Raw genomic sequence first — 21,892 nt, forward strand, 5'->3', positions numbered from 1 at the left:
CTTTAAAGAAATTTAAATTCCAAGCTTTCTCCAAATTCTAGTTGCCAATTGTAAATTCGATTAGAACGATTTTTTCTTTTCTTTTCTTTTCTCTCTTTTTTTTTCTTTTTTTGATAAAGCAGAAGGTATCCTAGCAACAAGGAAGAGAAGTTGATAATACAGCAGGTGATGATATCCACGGGAATAATAAACGGGCAAGATCTTTCAATATTTCACCCTGTCTCGTTTCCTAGCGCTCATGAGGTCAATGCTTAATACGAGTACCAACGCTTTCTTCTCTTTGACGTAGCCTAATATTTTTCAATCTAAAATGATTATAATAAAAATCGGCCGAATGGTAAATGGTAAATATTCTACATTGACGATATTACAATTATTACAATATCGTCTAAGTGAAATATTTACCATTAGTTTATAATAGCTACTTTTTCTTATCTAGTCATCTATGACGATTGTTTACCATTAAATCATAGTATTTACCATTTAATTAGCATATTTATCATTTTCATACCACTTGCGATTTAGTCGTACCATATGCCATCTAGATACAGTGCATTTATCATTTAGTTATAAAGCATTTACTGTTTATTTCAACAATTTAACCTGTAATTTACAATTTATTCATATTATATACTATTTACATATAAAATATTTATCATTTAATCATAAAACATTTATTGTTTATTACTAATGTTTACTATTTAATCATAGAATTTTTAATATACAGTCTATATCATTTGCCATCAATCTATCCTATTCATTTAACCAAAGAGTATTTACTATGTTAGACACTCAATAATAAAATTACCATGCTATTTATCGTTTACGTTTAATATTTATCATTTATAACTTCTAATAAATTCGAAATGATAATTTTAACTATTAAAAACCATTAAAGAGCAACATCATAGTTTTACTTTATCGTGATAACTCTCCACAATATTCTAAAATTCAGATATTAAAAGAGAATGTAAACAAAAGTATATATTTTATAAAGTTTAAATGCTAAATAACTTGAAATGCTGCTAATAGAAAAAACGAAAGACCACTTTAAAAAAAGAAGAATAATAATAATTTTATCAAAGATAAATATTTACGATTTAAAATTTCGATATTAAATAAATAAGTTCATACATGAAGTTCGTATCCCTCTTTTTCACATAGAACTATAGTTTCCGAGAGTAATTTTATGAAAATGTGTGTATATTATATTAAATATAATATCTCCAAACTTTTAAGTTTGGTAGCTGTTGAATATCAAAAGTTTGAATAAATTATCAACCATTATTGAGTTTAGTTTGTAGGGCAATGACCGTGGAGGAGAAGAAGAAGAAGAAGAAGAAGAGGTTAAGTTTTTGACAGTTTTGACCTATCGCCTACAGACATAGATTTCTAAATGAGTTGCGATTTTAGAATGCGCGGCTTTCACCTTCAGAATGCGAACGAGAAAGTAAGACAGAGAGAAAGGTTTTTAGGAAGTTTTCCAAAAACCGCCATTCTATTACGTCTCTGCCCCTGAGATGAGCTCTTCACCGCAGAGACTCGCTGTAGTGCGGTGAAGGAGGATTTCTCTTTTCCTTTCTTATCGCGCCTCGTTAAACCTACGGGGATAGAGGGGGAAAGAAGTTGATGGACTGGCGCTTCCCGCAGCGACACCTGGCGGGAGATTCCGGTATAGAGGGATCGTTTTTCACGCCCTCTTGTTCTTTCCCCTCCTGAGGCTTGGCTGGAAACGTCGGTAATTTTTCTAACCTAGGGATCGGAGCTAATTAAAATCTCATTAATAGGATACAGTCTGACAGACAACCGTTTAATGAATTGGGGCGAAACTCTTTTTGTTTGCCTCCAACGATACAGAGGACGAGCGAGCTAAAGCTTTTTATTTCACTTAGTTAAAGAACTTGAGGTTACGTGTCTTGCGTGATATTGTACCGACATTCGTGACGATTCCGGGGCGTGGACTAGAAGTATGCGTGACGATAATTTTACCATTGTTCGCGGGAGGTGTTCGCGTGACGGCGATGCGGTATTCGCGTGACGACTATTCTGGGCCAGGTACAGTGACGTCACTGCAAAAGCGTGTGCTTACACGAAAAAGGAATCGTGAGGAGATCGAATACTATATCACGGAAATACCACTAATATTCTTATAAAACCTGATATATAAACTGCAAAGATTAATACGATTTATATATATTTTTTAACATCAATTCACGTCTGTAATTCATTAATAATTTAATCAATTTAATTAAGTTATTTTTACATTAATATTACATTGTTAACGATTCTTCATTATTTTTACGTATCAAAAACGCATTAAATCAGATACAAATATAGTTGCTATTAGAATTAAAACAGCGAAAATAAATCAATTTTTTTTTAAATTTTGTGTATTTTCTCACCTCTAAACATGCTGAAAATCATTAATATTCATGAAAGAATTGAAACATAAATTAATTATTAAATAAACTACGTAATTTTCTATTTTACAAAAATCACTCATTAATTTTTCATGTGTCATTTTTTGCCTCGTGACACACAAAAAGACGTTTGTTTCTTTAATTTGGAGATCGTGACTTGCGTGACTGTATATGTGAATGGAAACTTGTAGGCGCGTAACAAGGGCAAAAAATAAAAAAGAGTTTTTGTTAGGCCTTGAAGAACTAGACTATCAAACACGTTAGAGGAAGTCAGAAAGACTTGTTGATGGTTTGACTATCGTTATGCACTCATTCCTCACACAATCCTTACCTCGAATAGCACAATGTGCCTCTACTAAATAAATTTATATATCTTTTTCCTTAATTATTTTCTCATTAAGTGGATTTGGGTTTATAATCTCTAAGGATCATCATTGTTAAATTCGTTAACTCTACATCAATGCCTATAAAATGAAAATGATTTATCTGAGAAGAAAGAGAAAAAAGAGAATGGTGCCCATTTTTCCTAACTGGACTTATTTTAACGTTTTGGGTAATTAAGTCGATACGTTAAACTGATGAAAGATAACCACCACATTAAATATTTATCATTCTTTAATTTATTATTGCAGTACGTTCAGACCATCACTGTAAGCTGTGAGTTTATTTCAAAAGATGAAAGAGTTCGTAAATGAATCGATATTAAAATTTCAGAAAGATATTTAGCAAAAAATTAAACTTTTTGTAAAGAAAAAAACAGTCGAAGAAAATTTAACGAAGCAGCGTCTTAAGATTATCATTATATCAATATAAAAGATTCTGAATAATGTATAAAATGTTTTATATCGATAAACCTTTAAGAAATAATAGTTGCTTAGAGACGGATATTCAACGTCCAAAACTTAAAAAGATATAGCCTAATGGATGAAGTCAATATAATAGCGATGAGAATAATTAAGAAGGAAGAATTAAGTAAAAACTCTTATAACAGGCGTCATTCTCAAATAATTTAAAGAAACAACGCAAACCAAAAATATATAGAAGTTTAATTGAAAATATAATTGTTTCGATTATATCAAACAAAGAAATAAAAAGAGGATAAGATAAACATTTTATTTTTATATTTTCACACAATTTAAGTTTGCTTCGATGATCAATCACAGTACAACCCTTTAACAGTAATTATTAACGCCTTTCATGAGTTAATATCTTCTATTTATCTCAGAGGATCTTTTATATTTACAAAAACTTTCCTTGTTTAATTTTCATCACTTCTATTACATTAAAAGTAATTACATTTGCTTAAGATTGGTGTCATATGAATAAACTAACAACAAATTATTTTGTTAATATGTAATCTTTGTATTGAGTTAATAAAATTAAAGAAAGGGCTATTAAACTAATATTTTTAAATTTAGAAACCATTACGCTTAATTGTTTAATATAATTTAATTTAAATATTAATCTTTAAGTTTTTACAAGGCATTTTTCACTATAAATTTGGTTTCGTCAGTTACGAATGACAAAACCACATTAAAATAACATTAAAAATTAGTTTTACATTAAATAAATATATAGGCTATATTAATTAAATTAAAATCTATTATATTTAAATATTCTTAAGAAATTAATAAAAAAACAATGTTAAATTTAATGAAAAGTGCTGATTAAAAATGAAAATCTAGCGTTATTTTATCATAAAAATTATTTTAAAGTAAAAGGTAAACGTTAAAGATAAATTACACATAATTTAAGATCCAATTTATTTAATAAACAAATTTCAATTTGCAAATGAACAGGTATAGAAAGTTTATGACGACCGCGATCGTTTAGCAAAGATACACAAATGGCAGCGTAATGACATTTGGAGCAAGAAACATGAAAATTTAAGTACGGAAGACAAGAGTAGAAGATGCAAACTAGAAAAAAATAAAATACATATATTTAGAAACGAAATTGCCATGACAAAGTCGGTTTGATTGCAAAGAAAAATGATATTTTTCAATACGCAATACGATGAGGGAAAGGATGTAATTGTTGGAATAGGTATGAGAACGTTTGGAGAAAGCAGTTAGCGAAAGTAAGATCCCTCCAAAAAAGGGGGGAAATAGATTGGAAAGATAAAAAGAACTGGGGAAATTTTATTGAATGAGGTTCAGCATTCTAGCTAATATCAATATTGAAAAAGGAGAAAATGCCTCACAATTACTGAACGTATAAATTGTAATGAGAGATGTCTACAGAGGGTATTATATATAATTATTTTTCTTTATTACACTGTTAAAGAAAACGTACACAGAATAATAAATTAATATCTTCTGGGTACGAACCACAAAACAACTCTAAAAAATAATAATAATTTCAAAACTAACGTAGTTAAATAGTAAAGAATATTTTTTCGAAAATTAGTTACGCTTTACAGCTATCTTACAACAGAAAACATTAATTTATCCGTAAAATATTTTGTTCGAGTAATAATTCATAATAATGATTAAATTATTCAAATAGTTATTAATGTTAGTTAAACCAAAATAACAAAGATAACACTTAACTAGACACACCTTATTCGTGGGTTACGCCTAGTGAAATAACATGATAAATAAATAGTTTGATATTATGTTACTGTTAATGTTTTAATAAATTTTGGAGATTTGCATTATTTTGATTGCCCGCAATTAATGTCGTTTTGCATAATTATCAACTTTTCCATTATTGAGAAGCTGCTTAAATGTCGAATGTTAATTGGTTAATTGGAATGTCTGACCTGTTATCGAAAACTTTCTAACTTCGAAATTTAATTATTATATGTTATATTCTTCGCCTTCACTTGTAAAATCTATAAACAAGATTTTAAAGTTTTAATCTTTATCAAATGCCATTTAAAAAATAATCTCATTTACATCCCCTGACGAAGTACAGTACAATACCGATTTAATATATACTGTACATAATTTTCGAAGTCTGACCGTCACGCTTTGCACCGCGACAATTATCAGTCGCGAGAAAATGAGGTTATACAAAATAGGCTATATTTTATTATGTAAATATATCTATTTTCTCATTTATGTATATTATTCTGAAACGTGTTGTTTAAATGATTCGGACGCGACGTCTCGTCTTATGCCTGCCAAAGGTTAAAACATTCTAATTTAACATTGCCGAAATGCTAAAATAAATTCTATTTTTAGAAAAAGACTATTTACAAAATATATTCGAGTATTTTACTATATTTCATTTATATTAACGACGCTTCAACACGCATTATAACGACAATGAAACACTATTTCAATAGCTGTTACAGAAAAGTATCATATAGAAAGTTCCACGTCTATGGTCTAATTAAACAACATTCACAGTTTTGAAAGTAATTACTGACCAGATAATGATAACGCGCTGGCGACGTGACGCGAGGCGACGTCGCGATTCACACGAAAGATGTTACTTATGAAATGCACCCTAATGAAAAAAATTACAAAGTATATAAAATATAATAAACGTTTTTACAAAATCGTTGTAATCCAAATAAAATGTCTTATTTTTAAACAAAAGTAATAAAAATATACTTCATTTATCGATATTTTTACAACAAATTAGTAATTTAGATAAAAGAATAAAGGAAATGAAAAAGCAAATTACGCTTACTACAAAAATATATATTATTATTTTTTTTATATTTTTATAATATTAAAAACTGACAACTTTAATCATTTCTTTAGCTAAAAACAAAAGAAAACATTCCTATTTTTCCGAACGATAATAAGCAGTTTATTTCTCTCTTTCGTAGCCAGATGAAAGAATTCTTTTAAGCTGCTGATTTTTCGAAATGTAGATCCAGTTCGTTCAGATAGGGCTTATTCTCTGCAGCTAACGAACTTCCACAACAGAAAGAGAAAGAGAGAGAAAGAGAGAAAGAGAGAGAGAAAGAGAGGGAATGGCCACTCGAGTTAGTTGGTTTCCTGCAGGCGAAATACGAGAACTGCAACTTAATAGGAGAAGTCTAATAAATTTCTGTTCGCGAGTTTTCGGGATGCCTTACTAATTCTGTTTCAGTACCTGTGGTTATAAGAAACCTATCAAGAGGCGGAGTTTGATCTCTAACAGGAAGATGGCTTCTCTCTCTCTGTCTACCTCTCTACAAAATTCGGATGCAACACAAAATAGAAAAAAACTTGCGGATGATACAAGATTAAAGATGAAAAACTATATATTTTTCTTATTTTCTCTTATTGTATGAATAGACTTTAATCGTGAAATTTTCTCTAAAAACCTAAAAATTAGAAAATTTTTAGTTTCCTAGAGCATTAATAAGCAAACATTAGACGTTTATAAGCAAATTCATACTTTAACATGTCTTAATAAGCTTAAAACTATATTTAAGTTTATTAAGAACGTAGATATTCGTTTTAATTTATAAATTACAATGTTATTAAATAATCGATGAAGAATTAAGTGATTTATTTTAAACAACTTTAACTAATTATCGTTACTCTTAAATATCCCAAAATTTTATGTCAATTATCTATGAATATTGCGAGTTTTAAACTAAATAAACCAACTTATACACAAACCATAACTTAATTATAATTTCATAAAAATCTGTAAAAATTGTGTAAATTTATTTGAACACAGTAAGCGTATATTGTGCTCGCACATTTAAAAAGTTTTGGAATATTTCAGGCATTGAAACACCCCAAAATATTTTGAAAAATATTCAATAAATCGTTTAAGATGTTATTCATATTATTAACATATTATTCATTAATAATAAATATTAAAACGTCCTGAGAAAAGTTTAAAATTGATATTTTCTAGTGTTTTGAAGTATATCATAGAGCGTACAGACTTACAGTTTACAATATTGTAATATAGGCATATACTGAAATATTGTTCAAAAATTTCAGTACAGTTTTAAAGTGTTAATTATTTATATATTCAAAGCCACTTCTCTAAAATATTAATGTATTAGTAATACATGCGAAAAATTTAAATAAGTATATGAGATATAATGTATTTATATATTTTACAACTATAGACGACTAAGATAGAGCTTATTCATATACTGATACATTCCAAAAATACATTTAGAAAGCTTCAGTAGGCGCGAGATGTATAGCTTATTCATAAACTGATATACTGGTATTCCAAATCTTTCTGGAAAGTATCAGGGGACATGAAAACTTATGACTTATGTAATGCGACACCACAAAATATTTTAGAACGTATCAGAGGGCATTTAAATATTGTGATACGTTTCAAAAACAATTTAGAAATATTCCTAAATTTTTGTAAATTTAGAATATTTCAAAACATATTTTCGTTAAATATCAATTGTTTAATTAGCTGGAACACATAAGTTGATGTAATTCGAATTGTATTTAGAATGCCAAAAATATGTTATTTATATATTGCTATTTTCTAAGGATATCAATGTCACTTGCTGTAATTCTTTTCCTTTTTGGAAATGACCGATGAGTAAATAACGTAAACTTGTAAATAATTCATATAGCACAAATGTACAGTCAGCTTATCTTTCATAAATTATCTCTATTGTTATATTTTATGTAATTTTGATAATTAATAATGAACATTTTACATTTAGCTTGTTGAATTGCTTTTCAATCATTGAACGCATAGGTTTGAAATTTATTCATGCAAAATGATAAACGAATGCATTTGAAAAAATCGTTTATTACAACACTGGAACACTAAAATACAGAAGTTCTTCAGGAATCAAAGGGTTAAGTATTTGAATTTTTTAAAAATGGCGTAAATTCCTTTACAGAATTCGAACGTGTCCAATTTTTATCTGTAAAGAGAGTCAAGTGGTTTCGTCAAGAAACGAGCTATTGCCAGCCTGGTCTTACAGACAACCAATATTCAGACAGGGAAATTAATACGTCTCCTGTCTCCTCTATCGACCTGTTTTATCTAGAGGCAGCACGCAGTCGACGCCTTTGCTTCATTCCGAGTGCTGCTGACTCATCGGGTTGAGATGATAGTGTCTCTTATAGGAGGAGTTGTCCTATTTAACTCTTTTCTCTATTGAAATAATCGTTAAAAAGGGGGTTTAAAGTTTTATTGCTAACCATCTGAACGAAAAATTCGATAAATTAGATCAGTGAATCTTCTTCCGCCTATTGAAACTAGGATAAATTTTGCGTTAATCGAACCTAAAATATTCGATATTAATGAAGAAATTTAAAAGATAATCCATCAGAAAATATTAAAAAAACTTTAAACAGATGTGTAATTTCCACGCTAAAATTTCCTATTGGCATCTGGATAGTTTCCGTATTCTCGAGCCGTTCAAAAATCTAGAAGTGAAAATATTTCCATTTAGAATACAGAAATGGAAATTCCGTAAAGACTGTTAGAATAATGAAAATTTAAATAAGTAAATATATATATATATAACCGAATTTTATATATAAAACGATAAAGAAATGTTTCCGCGAAGGATTGGATTCGGTTTCTCTTAACGGATGTCAACTCCGTTAACACAGAGTTGCGTAATTCCTAAGGGCGATAAAAATGGCGCACTTCATAAAAAGGCAGTAACAGTGCAGAACGAATATCGTCGAAGCAAAGTCGATTCTCAGCCCGTTTCCACATCGACAAAGTACGACAAGCGCGAAAGAACCGTGGGGAGCCGGGATGATAAACAGTCGTCTATACATCATCGGACAACAGACTGTCAAATGTACCGTGTTTTCTCGACAGAAAAGAAGAAGACGAAAAAAAAAAAACACGAATCCCGCTTACGTCTCCTTCCCCGGAGACTACAGCCAAGTCCAACAACAATTAATCCTATTTTAATTACACTTGGATTTGCGTTGACAGCTTCGACAAATCTCTAGAGGGGAACTAAGGGGGTCGTGACACTTGTTGCCAATGTCGCGTATAAAATGTTTTTCCCCCTCCCCTTCTGAAACGAATCGTCCAGTAATTTATAATTGGAGAAATATATCGTCATTGTTTGACAATCTTGAACATAATCTGATTTACATACAGGATTCAATACACAGTATTATATTTGGCTTAAAATATTCATAAATTAATTTAAAGAGAATTATTAATGTAACAGTGAATCGGTCTCATATCCGAATAAAATATTTAACAATAAATCCCAGATCGTTTCTGTGATTAGAGAAATGATTTTTATATATTAATTCGTCGTAATTTGAAGAATATTTAATTCTAGACAGACAAATCAACTTGCTTTACGCAGAGAAAAGTTCATCTGATATTTGATCCATATTCACAGATCAAGAATTTTTCCTATCGTTATCGCTAATTTAATAATGGTTAATATTAGCTGATATTTGTGAAATGTTGTTTAAATTACTTCGGGTTAATTTTCAATTAATTAAGCATCTAATATATTCTTTATTGAAATCCAAAATAAATGAGGGAAAGACTCTAATAACACGGCTGAACAATAGAATTTAATTGTGTAATAATATCATGAGGTAACAACGTCTCCATAACCATTACTGAGAGGAGGGAGACGAAGAGATAACTAATTATTTTGAAGAACAACTCCCTCTTTCTTTCCAAATAGACTCGATTGTAAGTTAATTCATGCAAAATCTAAGAGATTTAATTCTATTTTAAAGAATGTTCTCTTTATAACCTGTCTTATAACTAATCGTTAAACTCGTAATTTCCAAATTGATTTAGACATGAACTTGTAACATATTCCTTACTTCCTAAGTACTCTCAAGGTTAAAAAAATGATCTAAGAATCCTCTCCCTTAACACTAAGAATAGCAGTCAGTTCGTGTCGAGACATAAGGTGCTTTCTCGTGATTATGTGTGAACTTGTAAAATAATATCAAGTGATCGCCAACGTGCGTGATCATGATCATTAAGTAACAATTCGCGTGAACGGGCCGAAAATGTTGTGCTTTCTATGCACAATCATTTAAATAATCCTACGCAAGTGATATATAAATAACATATTAGGTATCGGAATTGTTTGGAAAAAAGTGCTCTACAACTAACCGATATTTTTTTTATTTTTTTCATTCAAAAAACATTAGAATTCATTTCGTGAATGAGACTGACAATTTTTATAACGTAGCTCATTATTTAAAATAAATACGATGATTAATTTGTCGAACATTCAACTGTTTTAATTTTACATCAGTTTGTAGTTTTATGCACATGTAAATTAGGTTAAAAAATGCTTCTGTTATTTTCTAAATCACGAAATTTATATAAAAATATTTGAATATACATTTATTTGTATTATTTTCTAACAAAAAGTCTTGGAAAATATATAAAATATTCTTGAATTGTTTTTTCTTTGCACAATATTTATTGTTAATGTTCAAAAATAATGTATATTATTCAGATGAATGTTTGCTTATTTTCTTACAAAAAGTTTGAAAAATTTATGAAAAATGTGCGGATAGTTATTTAGTTTTTGTTTAATTAGTTAATGAAATTTCTTCTACATATTGTATTAATTTTATTTTTATTTATCGCGTTCTTTTGGTAAAAAAAGTGCGTAAAATTAAGCAAAATGTTTATTTTATTTTCTATTTTATAAAACAAGAAAAATTTAAATTGTATTGTTTTCAATGTCGTAAAATGAACAAGAAACGCAAGAAAAATTGAATAAAATCCTATTACAATATACACTCTCTTTGTTTTCTCTATAATAAGTAAAAGGAAAACAAAAATATATGCAAAACGTCTCTTGCGAGCATAATATGCTCAAAAGAATTTTAATTTATGAATAAATTTTAATAAGTCAGATTTTCAAACAAGAAAAAAATATATAGAAAATATGAATTCAAAAAGTCAGATGTATTGTTCGATGGGTGTTGCTGTGCTATGCTAGCAGAAGTCGAAATGTCTACGAGAATGACATTCGGTTAATGATCGAAAATGCTTTTCTATTAATTCACGAACTCCAACCTTCATTTCCATCTTTTTCCTTTCTTTTTTTTTACTTTCCGTCTTCTTCTTCTTTTACTTTTCTTGCCTTTCTTTTTAGTTTTGAGCTGGCGAAACGCATAAATGATCAATCTTCTTCACGCTCAACCAACTTAAAGAATAGATGCGGAAAATAATACGAAAGGAACGAAAAATTTAAATCGAAATTAAAAATTTTTAATAACCTTCCTTCTGTCTTTAAGCGTCGGAGCTCCGGGCATCACTTCCGGTCTCCAGATAACGGAAGGATATTAGAGTCTGGCAAACCAGGCGTTTAAGGGATCACTCTCCGTCCGTTATCGATTAGTCATTCCAGCATTCGCCGTTGGTATAGTTCTGGATGATGCAAGGAAAGCAGGGGTACGGAAGCGGAACTCCTTCCTACCCCTTTCCGGAATGGCAATATCACGTGACTATAAAGCAAACCCCATTGGTTCTACCTCCTATATGACCCTATGGTATTCACCACCTTAAGGGAAAATAACTATTTTAAGGAAATTATATTATACTTTTTTGATATTATTCAACTTTAAACATAAGACAGTATGGTTATGAAAACAAGTTGAAGCTATTTCTATTCTATAACTCTTTTAACAAGAGGAATTTTGTCATAAATTTCAATAACAACATCAATAATGATTTTATTTTCAAACAGTTATCAAGTGTTCGGAGTATCTTCTAATTAAATAAATATTCTTTCTGCTGTTTTTTTTTATGAAAGTATGTATCAGTAAAATAAAAAAATTATGATAATACAAAAATATTAATGTAATATATTCATATACCTGGAGTTATAAAAAAAAATTAAAATGAATTACAAAAAAAAACTGTATTGAATTACAAAAATATGTTAAAATATATCTTAAAAACTTCAATGTAAAATTATCAAATAGTAAATATCATAATTTATTTATTTTCTTTTCTTTGGGATTTCAAGTGAACTTGAGATCTGAAAGTGGAGATTGTAATCAACATCCTTACAACTTGACATAACTGTAGATTTTGACCTATTTTTGTTGTGTATTCTGAAAAAAGCAACTCGAAAATTCTACTTATTGTAATAGAAGACCGTTAAAGTTTATTTCCTACGTTTCAAATTGTAGAACGAAAATAGGTCAAAGGTCACTGTTGTAAGAACACGGTTTACAATTAGCACTTGATGTTGAAGCATCAAGTTTACTCAAAAAAATTGTTTAACAATAAAATAGTGTGCCATTGTTTTTTTATTTATAAATTAATCAAAAATGATATAAATCTTCAGTTTATACTTATAATTTGTTAATTGTTAAGAATACTTAATAAAAACTATATTGTACTTCTAAAATAATGTTTACTTTTTAATTTTCTCCCATTTTATCCCACTTATTCTATGAATATTGTTATTTTTTTAATTTATAATATTAAAATTTATATTACTATTCGATTTTATACAAATATAATTGCATAATCTTCAACGCAAAACAGCACTAATTTTATTATTTTTATAACTTTAATTAATTTTTCCATCAGTTACAATATACTTCTAAATACGGAAATATGCCATAAACGTTTTCTTTCATTTATAAAACGAAATAAAAAAATTAAAGCATAACCTTTTATTAAGTTTTTTCCCCTCTTTTATAAATGGGAGAAAAACTAATCAAATTTTAAGAATCAATTTTAAATCAATATTAAATCCAATTACTTAAAGTACAGTTTATTTATTTTTTTAGCTCACAGTCTACATTTTTTTCTACTGGATATCTTCAAGGCTCAACAATTAAGAGGCATAAAACTGTGATAATAAAATACCAAGAATTGCCACGAATGGGTTACTTGAATAGGAAATACTTTCCATAACTTGCTTTTTTTACCATAAGTGTACTGTACGTGTAACGTGTAAAGACATATCCCACTTTAAAATCTCTTTCATAACATTTCTTGATTGCTCCAGTACAAGACACACCAGCACGATGCGTGAGCCAACCAGACAGACTGAGAGCTATACAATTTATTTGTACGTCTCGAATTTTCAGACATTTTCTATCTTTTTTCTCTTTTAACGTCTGTCTGGTTTGCCTTTGATTACGTTAGATTCGAGTTTCCGTATTTAAATAGTCTGTTATCATCTACTAAGATGTGGCCTGTTTCCATATATAAACAATTAATCCATATTTAGTTTTTATGAAAATTTATTACTTTAAATTTATTTATCATCCCTCTATAACAAGTACAGTATTTGAGTCAAAGATACTGTTTCCTGATGGTGAAAGTTTGATGTAATTTGAATTATATGGAGGTGAAATTTGTATCGATTTATACAAAAAAGTAGCTTAATATATATCATCGAGATCTTCTATTATTTTTCTAAACAAACCAAAAATTCGGAGACGGAAATTAAATAGTGTTGCTTAGAATTTACTCCGCGACGCGACGACGCGCGCCTACACAACACGGAGAAAGTTGCACGATACCGGTAAACTTTTAAATTATTACTTTTCAAAGAAAATTTAGAAGCGAAGTTTAAAAGGATCTTATAGGCTTTATTATTATTAAAATGATTACCAAAATGTTTATAATTAATTAATATATATTATTATTGTTAAAAATATACACTTCAAACAAGAATTCCGACGTAAAAATCTCTAAATTGAAAGAGCATCAAACGATTATTTTTGAATGCTTAAAATTCGGAATAATTGTTCATTTACTTAAATCAATCGTCAATTATATGCTTTTTGATTGAATTCGAGCTATTACCAAATATTTACCTACGGAAAATTTATTTTGCCATAGCAGAACGGCAACGAGTTTTAGAAAATATTTGAATCGTTTGCTTCTTAACAAAACAAACTTTTCTGTTTTAATTGAATTTTCGTCCAAACTTTCTATTGACGGCCTGACTCATCAAGCTATTTCATTAATTTAATGGAACCGTTTTCTAAAACGTCGGACGACGTTGGACCATGCGCATGCGTTCCACTTAAACTGATACGAACGAAACGAGAAATGCCTGGAGTAAGCGGTCGACTGTACGGAAGTACCAGACCGTGCAATCGATCTTAGACGAAACGTTAAGCAATTATCTTTACGAGAGTTTTGCAACTCCAGAAATATTCGAAATGCTGAGAAAGTAGTAATCAATATCACTTTTGCATATTATTAAAATGAAACTGCATACGAAAATTTTCTTCTTTTCCTTCTTCTTTCTTCTATATCAATCAAAGTGAATTGGAAAATATTAAACAATCGACAACGTGTTGAAAGTGTTTCATTTACAATATATCTAATAGGTTATCAATATTTTAAATCATACTAACGGATTTTTGTAGCGTTTGATGTTTAGCGAAACTAAATCTAAACTGGGAATTTATCAATATTATCAAGTAAACACACGTAATCGGAACCGTTTCCCGTACGGATATGAACTTAATTTAATTGAAATTATTAGTAAGTCACGCACTTTTCATTAAAAAGAACCGTAACTTCAACCGAAACTTAGGCGCGTGATTATAGATTCCAAATTAGCTTAAAGGTGCATTCGTTTTATCACTATTACGTCAATTTTACGTCATTCTTACAGTTTTCTTATAAGAAAAGTAGCGGATTCGATTGTTTATTTGGTTAATGACCTTCGAATTTGTGGATTTGCAACAGTCTTTGTTGTTTGAAAGGCCTGTGGCTTTCAACGTGTCGCGTTTTATTCGCATTTGAATAATTAAAAGTATTTATGATAGTCGACTAGTTTTAAAAGATAAAAAAAGAAGGTGAAACATGTTTCGTTTCGAATTAACATGAAAATACATTCCGATATTGCATTCTTAAATATGCCAAATGACTTCACGAAATTTTGTACTACCTTCGTGTTTTTTCCTAATAATGATTAAAATTGCATATATACATGCCGTGAAACAAAAGCACGGAAACACATAATGAAGTTAAACATAGTCTAACACGTTACAGCATAAACAGCACGTATAATATGTATAGACAGAACCAAGATAATGTAGAAAACACTCAAATTCCGACTACAACCAACAAGACAAACATTCACTTTTTCGTTTTATTATATAGATTATACAGAGATACTTCAACCAAAAAGAATCTTATAGTTGAAATTCTTCTGTGATAGATCTTTTCTCTAAATCAAAAAGAATGCGCAGCCATGTTATGAAAAAATCATAAAAAATAGTGACAGAAAAGAAAAGAGATGTAGTTTTATATAAAAAAACAACTTAAGCTACACATTTTCAAAATTATAATATTTATCACGACATTTACTTCCGTTTACACACCGTTTATAGGCTATTTACTTCTGCAGTTTATAGATAAAAATATATTATTCAGTAACGCATTCTTCACTCCCAGAAAGAATTCATACTTTAAAGATAAATGTTATTAAAGTTGAGAATTATCGTTTACCAGTCTTAACTAAGAAACAGATGAATAGTTTCATGTACAAAGAAAACGCTAAAATTCAATTAAGCAGGAGTATATTAAGTAGCAATGGTTTAGAAGAACTAATTTGTATAGTGGCATAATTTCTAAATCACCTTAACTTGAGTAAATTACAATATATCTTATTTATTTTGTGATCGTCGGTAGAATGAATGAAGAATTATTTAGAGCTGTCAACATTTCTACAACGATGAAGAATCAGCCTGCAGCATGTTCAAGCAAACATCCCTTCTATAATGCAAGATTTTCTTTGTTGAAAATTTGATGCTCTTTTAGTTGAAGGTCTTCGAACTTCTCTTCCAGTTTAAATTAGTCAATCGAGAAATTTATCGCAAAGATCGATACTTAGTTTCAGCTCGCACCGATCGATAGCAAAACGTCGAAGAAAATTAGCAGATATAGCATTTTAGTTGGCATACGACGGGGGTAATTCGAAACAGTGAATTTTTAATTACAAGATCTCGAAACATGTCAGAAAAATATGTTAATTTCCTACCATTTAGCAGATATTCCTTCTTAAATAGTTAATTAATTCGAGTAAATTTGATTAATTTTACGCTCGTAGCGAGAATATTTGTTGTTGTTTTAACTTTAAACTAAATGAGACGTCAATTGTGGTGAAAGGATTTTAACGAGATAAAAATGATTATGTCCTCACCAGATGTTCCTCTGCAAAGTGATACTTTTCTGTTGCATCGAATAAAGAATTTTAAATGCCAAATATATCGATTTAAGATATATTTATAAGATTATTTATAATTATTATTACAGTCATCTTTATTAGATTATTTGCATCCGTATCAAATTACGTTAACTGATGATGATCGCTCTTTCTCTTAGAAGATCGAGCCTCTACAAACGATGCTATCAGAGATATTTAATTAGTTTCCTCTACGTTAATTAATCTACTATAATAATAATTATTTGGATATTTTTGATCTAGAAGCCAAATATCATCATAAATACGATTAAGAGATGAACGTAAAATTACAATATTGTCATTTCATTGCCATTACCACCATTATCAGTTTATCATCATGGATAATCCTATTTAATGTCTTGAGAAACGTTGGTAATTAAATCAAAGCAAATTTATTCAATTTAATTTTCTACACAATTTGATAAGATAGCCGTCTAATATGACATCATTAGTTTTGCAACCGTTATTAAAACGTTTAAAATACATTTTCCAAATTTTGCTTGTTGCCATTTGAAAATTGACTAAGAAAAAAATTTGATATATATTAATTAAAAATCGTGGAAAAATTAATAACGTAAATATTTCTTTTTGGCTTTTCAAGTCTAATTTGAAAATCCTTTGAGTTTTTTACACAGTTTTTATGATAAAAAAATTACGGCCAGTCACAGTATTTTATTTTTATTTTTATTTTCATTTTTCATGTTATTTGATTTATGTAAATTATTATTTTGTGACATGCTTGTTCTATTAGTATTAATTTAAACGTATGTTCTAATTTGGTTTAATTTTGAACGTGTTCGATTTCGTATTAGAGTCGAACAACTGTAACCTGAAGATGGCCCATAAATTGGGCCGAAAACGTTAGTTGTATTTAATAAATACTTGTTCTCAGCAATAAGGTGTTTTGGATGTTTATAGGATAAAAAAATATTTAAAATTTTTTTGAAGTCTGTTTTTCATTATGAAATAACTGAAATTTTCATCAAGATTTCTTCGAAGAAATCCTTTAGAATTACTTTCATTAAAAAAAAATTTATTTGATGAGAAATTCTTTAAGACTCTTTTAATGAGGATCCTTTCGGGAACGAGATAAAGGACTTCAACTTCCAAGAACTATCTTAAGAAAACATGTGCGTAAAATTCTAGTATGGCTAAGAAATTTAAGGATTTCAAAATCCTTAATTTTATAATATAGCTTAATAAATAGAACGAAACAAAGTCCTTTAACTTTTCACTTCATGAAGAAAAATAATCTTTGTTGTTAATAAAGTCTAGTTTTGAGTCTTAATTTGAATCCTATCACGAAATTCTTTGCGAGTTTCTAATTTTGATAACCTTCCTTTTATAAAGCATCTTTCATTAGGACCAATTAATGAATATTCTCTTTCAATTTTCTGACTTTTCTTATGAAATTTTAAAAATTTCTTTAATCTTTTATAATGATGCTTAAGAAATAATTACCTTAATGAGATTCATGACTCTTTAAATGATAGATTCTATGAAACTTCTTGGACATTAATATAACTTCCTTATTGATAAAAATCCTACGAATCTTCATCACAATTCGTTTATCGATAATTTTCTTGAGATTTTTCGAATTTTTATTCGAAAATCTTCAACAAGGAATCCATTATCCATTAGAAATTCTTCGAAATGTTCATTACGACTCTTATGTTAAAAAAATCTTTCGAAACCCTTTACGAACTGAAGAATCTAGTTAGGGATTTAAACTGATTTCAGTTATAAACCATTTGACGTCGAGTTAATATATTAAAAAGCGGAGGTATTTTTCTCAGCGCCGTGCAGACAATAATCTCATCCAGTCGACAACCCACCCTGATCATTCGATAATTAAACAGCGACGAGAAAGAAAAGAAAAGAAAGGAAAAGAAAAGAAGGTGAGGTAGTAGGGAAAAAAACCTCCGATCAATTCTAAACGCCCTAGACTCTTAAAGCGTCTAATAACGTGGCTTTAATTTGGACGGTGATAGCGGAGGGGGAAAAGAAGCTAAGAGGGATAAGAGGGGGACGGGTAAGACGGGTTAATAGCTGCTCAATTACGTACGTCATTTCTTCTGCGTATTTTCCTACTAAGGGGGAGAAAAAGCAGCACGTGATGAGTGTTGAAACTATTTAACGGTCAGTCCCTTTGGAAGTTTGATAAGAATATCTTCAATAACCAAATGCGGTGTTAAATACTACTTAAATAATATTATTTTAAAAGGCAAAAAAGAAAAAAAAATAACTCTTTATGGAAAACGTTTATTCTGTAATTTGTGAAAAAATAATTATCTTAAATATAGTAATTTCGTTCTGCGAAATTGTTCTCTGTCCTTCGGCAGGTGTACACAATTTTGTGTCAAATTTATTATTTAGTTTTTAACATTTTTGAAGGGAAAAATATGTCGTTTAAATGAAACAGTTAAATTTTTCTATTGTAGTTCTCTTCGTCGTCGAGAAATTAAAATCATCTAAATCTTATAAATGATTTATTTTTCCAAATAACAAATTTATTTTAATAGTTTATAATTTACATGATTTATATATTGAAAGATGGTAAATTTACTTGAAATCATTAACGAAGTAATAGTTTCGTAAGACGATAAAAATAGCATAACTGCGACAACAAAACAAGCGGGCCTTCCCAATTCAAGCAAGATATCATGCAAAATACATATAACATTACAATTAATTAAATATAAAATTTTCTTAACGGTAACTAGTCGGAGAAATAAAAATTGATATAATTAAATTAAACACAATTCTGATAACCTCAATTAGTTGTTGTTATATATAAATCGATTAATATTAGCTTGTGTTATGATGATTAATTCAAGGGAGGAAATATGAAAGTTTCTCTGCAAATTCGTGTTTTAAAAAACAATAAAGAATATATTTTTATTTAATTTAGATTCTGTGTTATTTGGTAATATTTTATTCATAAAAGTTTACCTTGTATTTATTAATGAAGAAAGTAATACATTCAGCATTCAGAAATTTGAAAAAAAAAACCAATCTTAACAATTTCGCAGCAACAAAAATCAATATTGATATAAAATATTAATATATATTAATTTATATTAGTAAAATATTGATCTTTACATTGTATTACACTTATATTAGCTACACATTGTATTACAAAACAGTTATCCACACTTTAAATCAAAGAATAGAATAATTTCTATGCAGAAACATAATCCGAGATTACGAAGATAATATCTACGTACAGAAAAATATAAATTTGAAATTTTACAAACGGATAATCTTCGTGTTTTAAGCATTGTTTAGATCCATGCGAGCATTTAAAATGTATTTAACGATTACCAAGCAGTTTGTTTCATCTCGTATGTAAATTTAAATATCCAAATTTAACTTACTCGTACTTACGTTTAACCGATTAGGAAGGTAATATCTGGACCAAAGTCATTATGCTTTATACAGGAGTATAAAATTTTGTAATTATTACGAAGTATCCAGCATAGCATGTAGTCCTTTGTTTTATGCAGAGTATATACTCTGCCTGTAATATAATAGGCAGAGTATATACCTATTATACCTATGAAAGGAAAGTAAAAATTATATATATATATATATATATATAATTTTTACTTTTCTTTCATCTTTCGTATCTATATTTTGTTCAGATAAGAACAGATCAAAATCAATTAAGATAGTGTGAAATATTGCCTTGTGATAGATGGCAAGAAATGCTCTTCCGCATCTGATATGTCTCCTACCTCTCGTATTCGGATGTATTGCTTCCCAAATCTATATTTTATCAGATAATTTGGTAAGACAATTTTTAAAATAAAATCTGAAATTTGCATATTTTTTCTCTAACAATTTTTATAATTATTGTCATTAGTCTAGCTAAATTTCACTTTTGAAAGTTTTTACGTTTACGTTTACTTTTACGTTTAGCTTAACATTCTGATATATTTTCACAAAGTTAACTTTGTATAGGACGAAAAAATACAGTATTGCTAAAAAGTTTTCTGGTCCAATTACAATGCCATTTAGCATATGTGAATTTAAAAATTTTATTTATAAATACATAACATGGTTCAGAAATTTCGATATTCATTCAAATTTCAATACTTTTTATGGTTAAAATTTGAATGTGAATATCTAAAATTTTCCGTATTTTTAAGTTAATGTAAAATTATCTTATACATTTTCAATAATATATATATATTTTTATTTTACAAATCTGCAAAATATAAGTTTATTAATATCTTACAATTCAAAAGAATTTTTGACTTTCACAAAAACTGTGCAAATTAGGAGAATTTTATACAGGAAAATATAAATTATAATATTAAAAATTACATAATTTCATATAATTTTATTTTTAAATGTCTTACAATTAAATTAAGGATTTTTGCTTAAAATTATTCAAAAATTAATTATGATAAATTATAATTATTCTACACTAAAAAATAATAATTCTTAATTCATATTTAACCGGCGAATGATTATAAACGAAAGTGGATTCTTAACTCACCTGAATTTTTACGATTTTACTAAAACTAACAGAGAAAATGGAGAAAATCGCGCTATATTCTTCCAGAAAAAATCTGTTTATATACAAATAACCGCAGCAAAGTGAACAATTTGCCATACAATTGGTTCGAAATTCACCTTTACACCTGGTGATGAAAACGAATAAATTTAACGGCCCACAACAGATGTGGTCGACATTATCCGTCTCCAATGATTCTTTGTTCCTCTAAATTAAGGAAGTTTCGCAAGGATGTAAAACCTCGATTATCTGATTTTGAACTTTATTTGAAATTTTAATTCGAATCTCTAATTTCTACAGGAACGTTGTAATATACATTTCTGATAACATTAAGACTTCTATTTGTTGATAGAGACGAAGAAATTCGTAAAGTGGTTCTACCTGATACCAACTAAGCGGTCACTTCAACCAGATGGCGCTACTGCTAGTTTGTGGGGTCGATATTAAACTCGGTCACGTGGCACGTTTCGTGATTTTAATATGAATCTTTAACACGAGAGAGAGAGAGAGTAGATGCGTGATGCGTTTCATAAATAAAGCACAGATAATATATCCTATAACATATAAATATACCCAGATGCATTCTAATTCTCATCGTAAGACTTTATATATTTTAAACAGAACTTAAATCGAATTCAAAATTTTCACAAACAGCATTAATAATAATTATCATTAAAGTAGAATTAACAAAATTTAATTTTTATAATTGTCTTACGTCTTAAGTGAAAAAAACGATAAAAATATTAAATTTTTTAATAAACTTTAGAAAATATTATTGGATAATGTTTACTTAAAAGACAACATTTAATATCTAGAAAATAAATTATAAAAATATGCCAAATACGAAAACTATTCAAACTAGCTTAAAGT

At 28.6% G+C, this 21,892-nt stretch overlaps 1 protein-coding gene across 1 annotated transcript in view; it reads right to left on the bottom strand.

Moving 5' to 3' along the window:
* The window catches only part of LOC136972617 (myelin transcription factor 1-like protein), a 149,054-nt gene extending 127,393 nt beyond the window's left edge, over positions 1 to 21,661 (bottom strand). The window contains 1 exon segment of the mRNA XM_067267195.1: positions 21,005 to 21,661. Coding sequence (XP_067123296.1) covers positions 21,005 to 21,121 — 117 coding nt within the window. The 5' untranslated portion in view covers positions 21,122 to 21,661.
* Positions 21,662 to 21,892: the final 231 nt, after the last annotated feature.

Source organism: Centruroides vittatus, unplaced genomic scaffold (genome assembly GCF_030686945.1).
Source record: "Centruroides vittatus isolate TY-2023 unplaced genomic scaffold, ASM3068694v2 contig_299, whole genome shotgun sequence".
In the NCBI taxonomy this organism is placed as follows: domain Eukaryota; kingdom Metazoa; phylum Arthropoda; class Arachnida; order Scorpiones; family Buthidae; genus Centruroides; species Centruroides vittatus.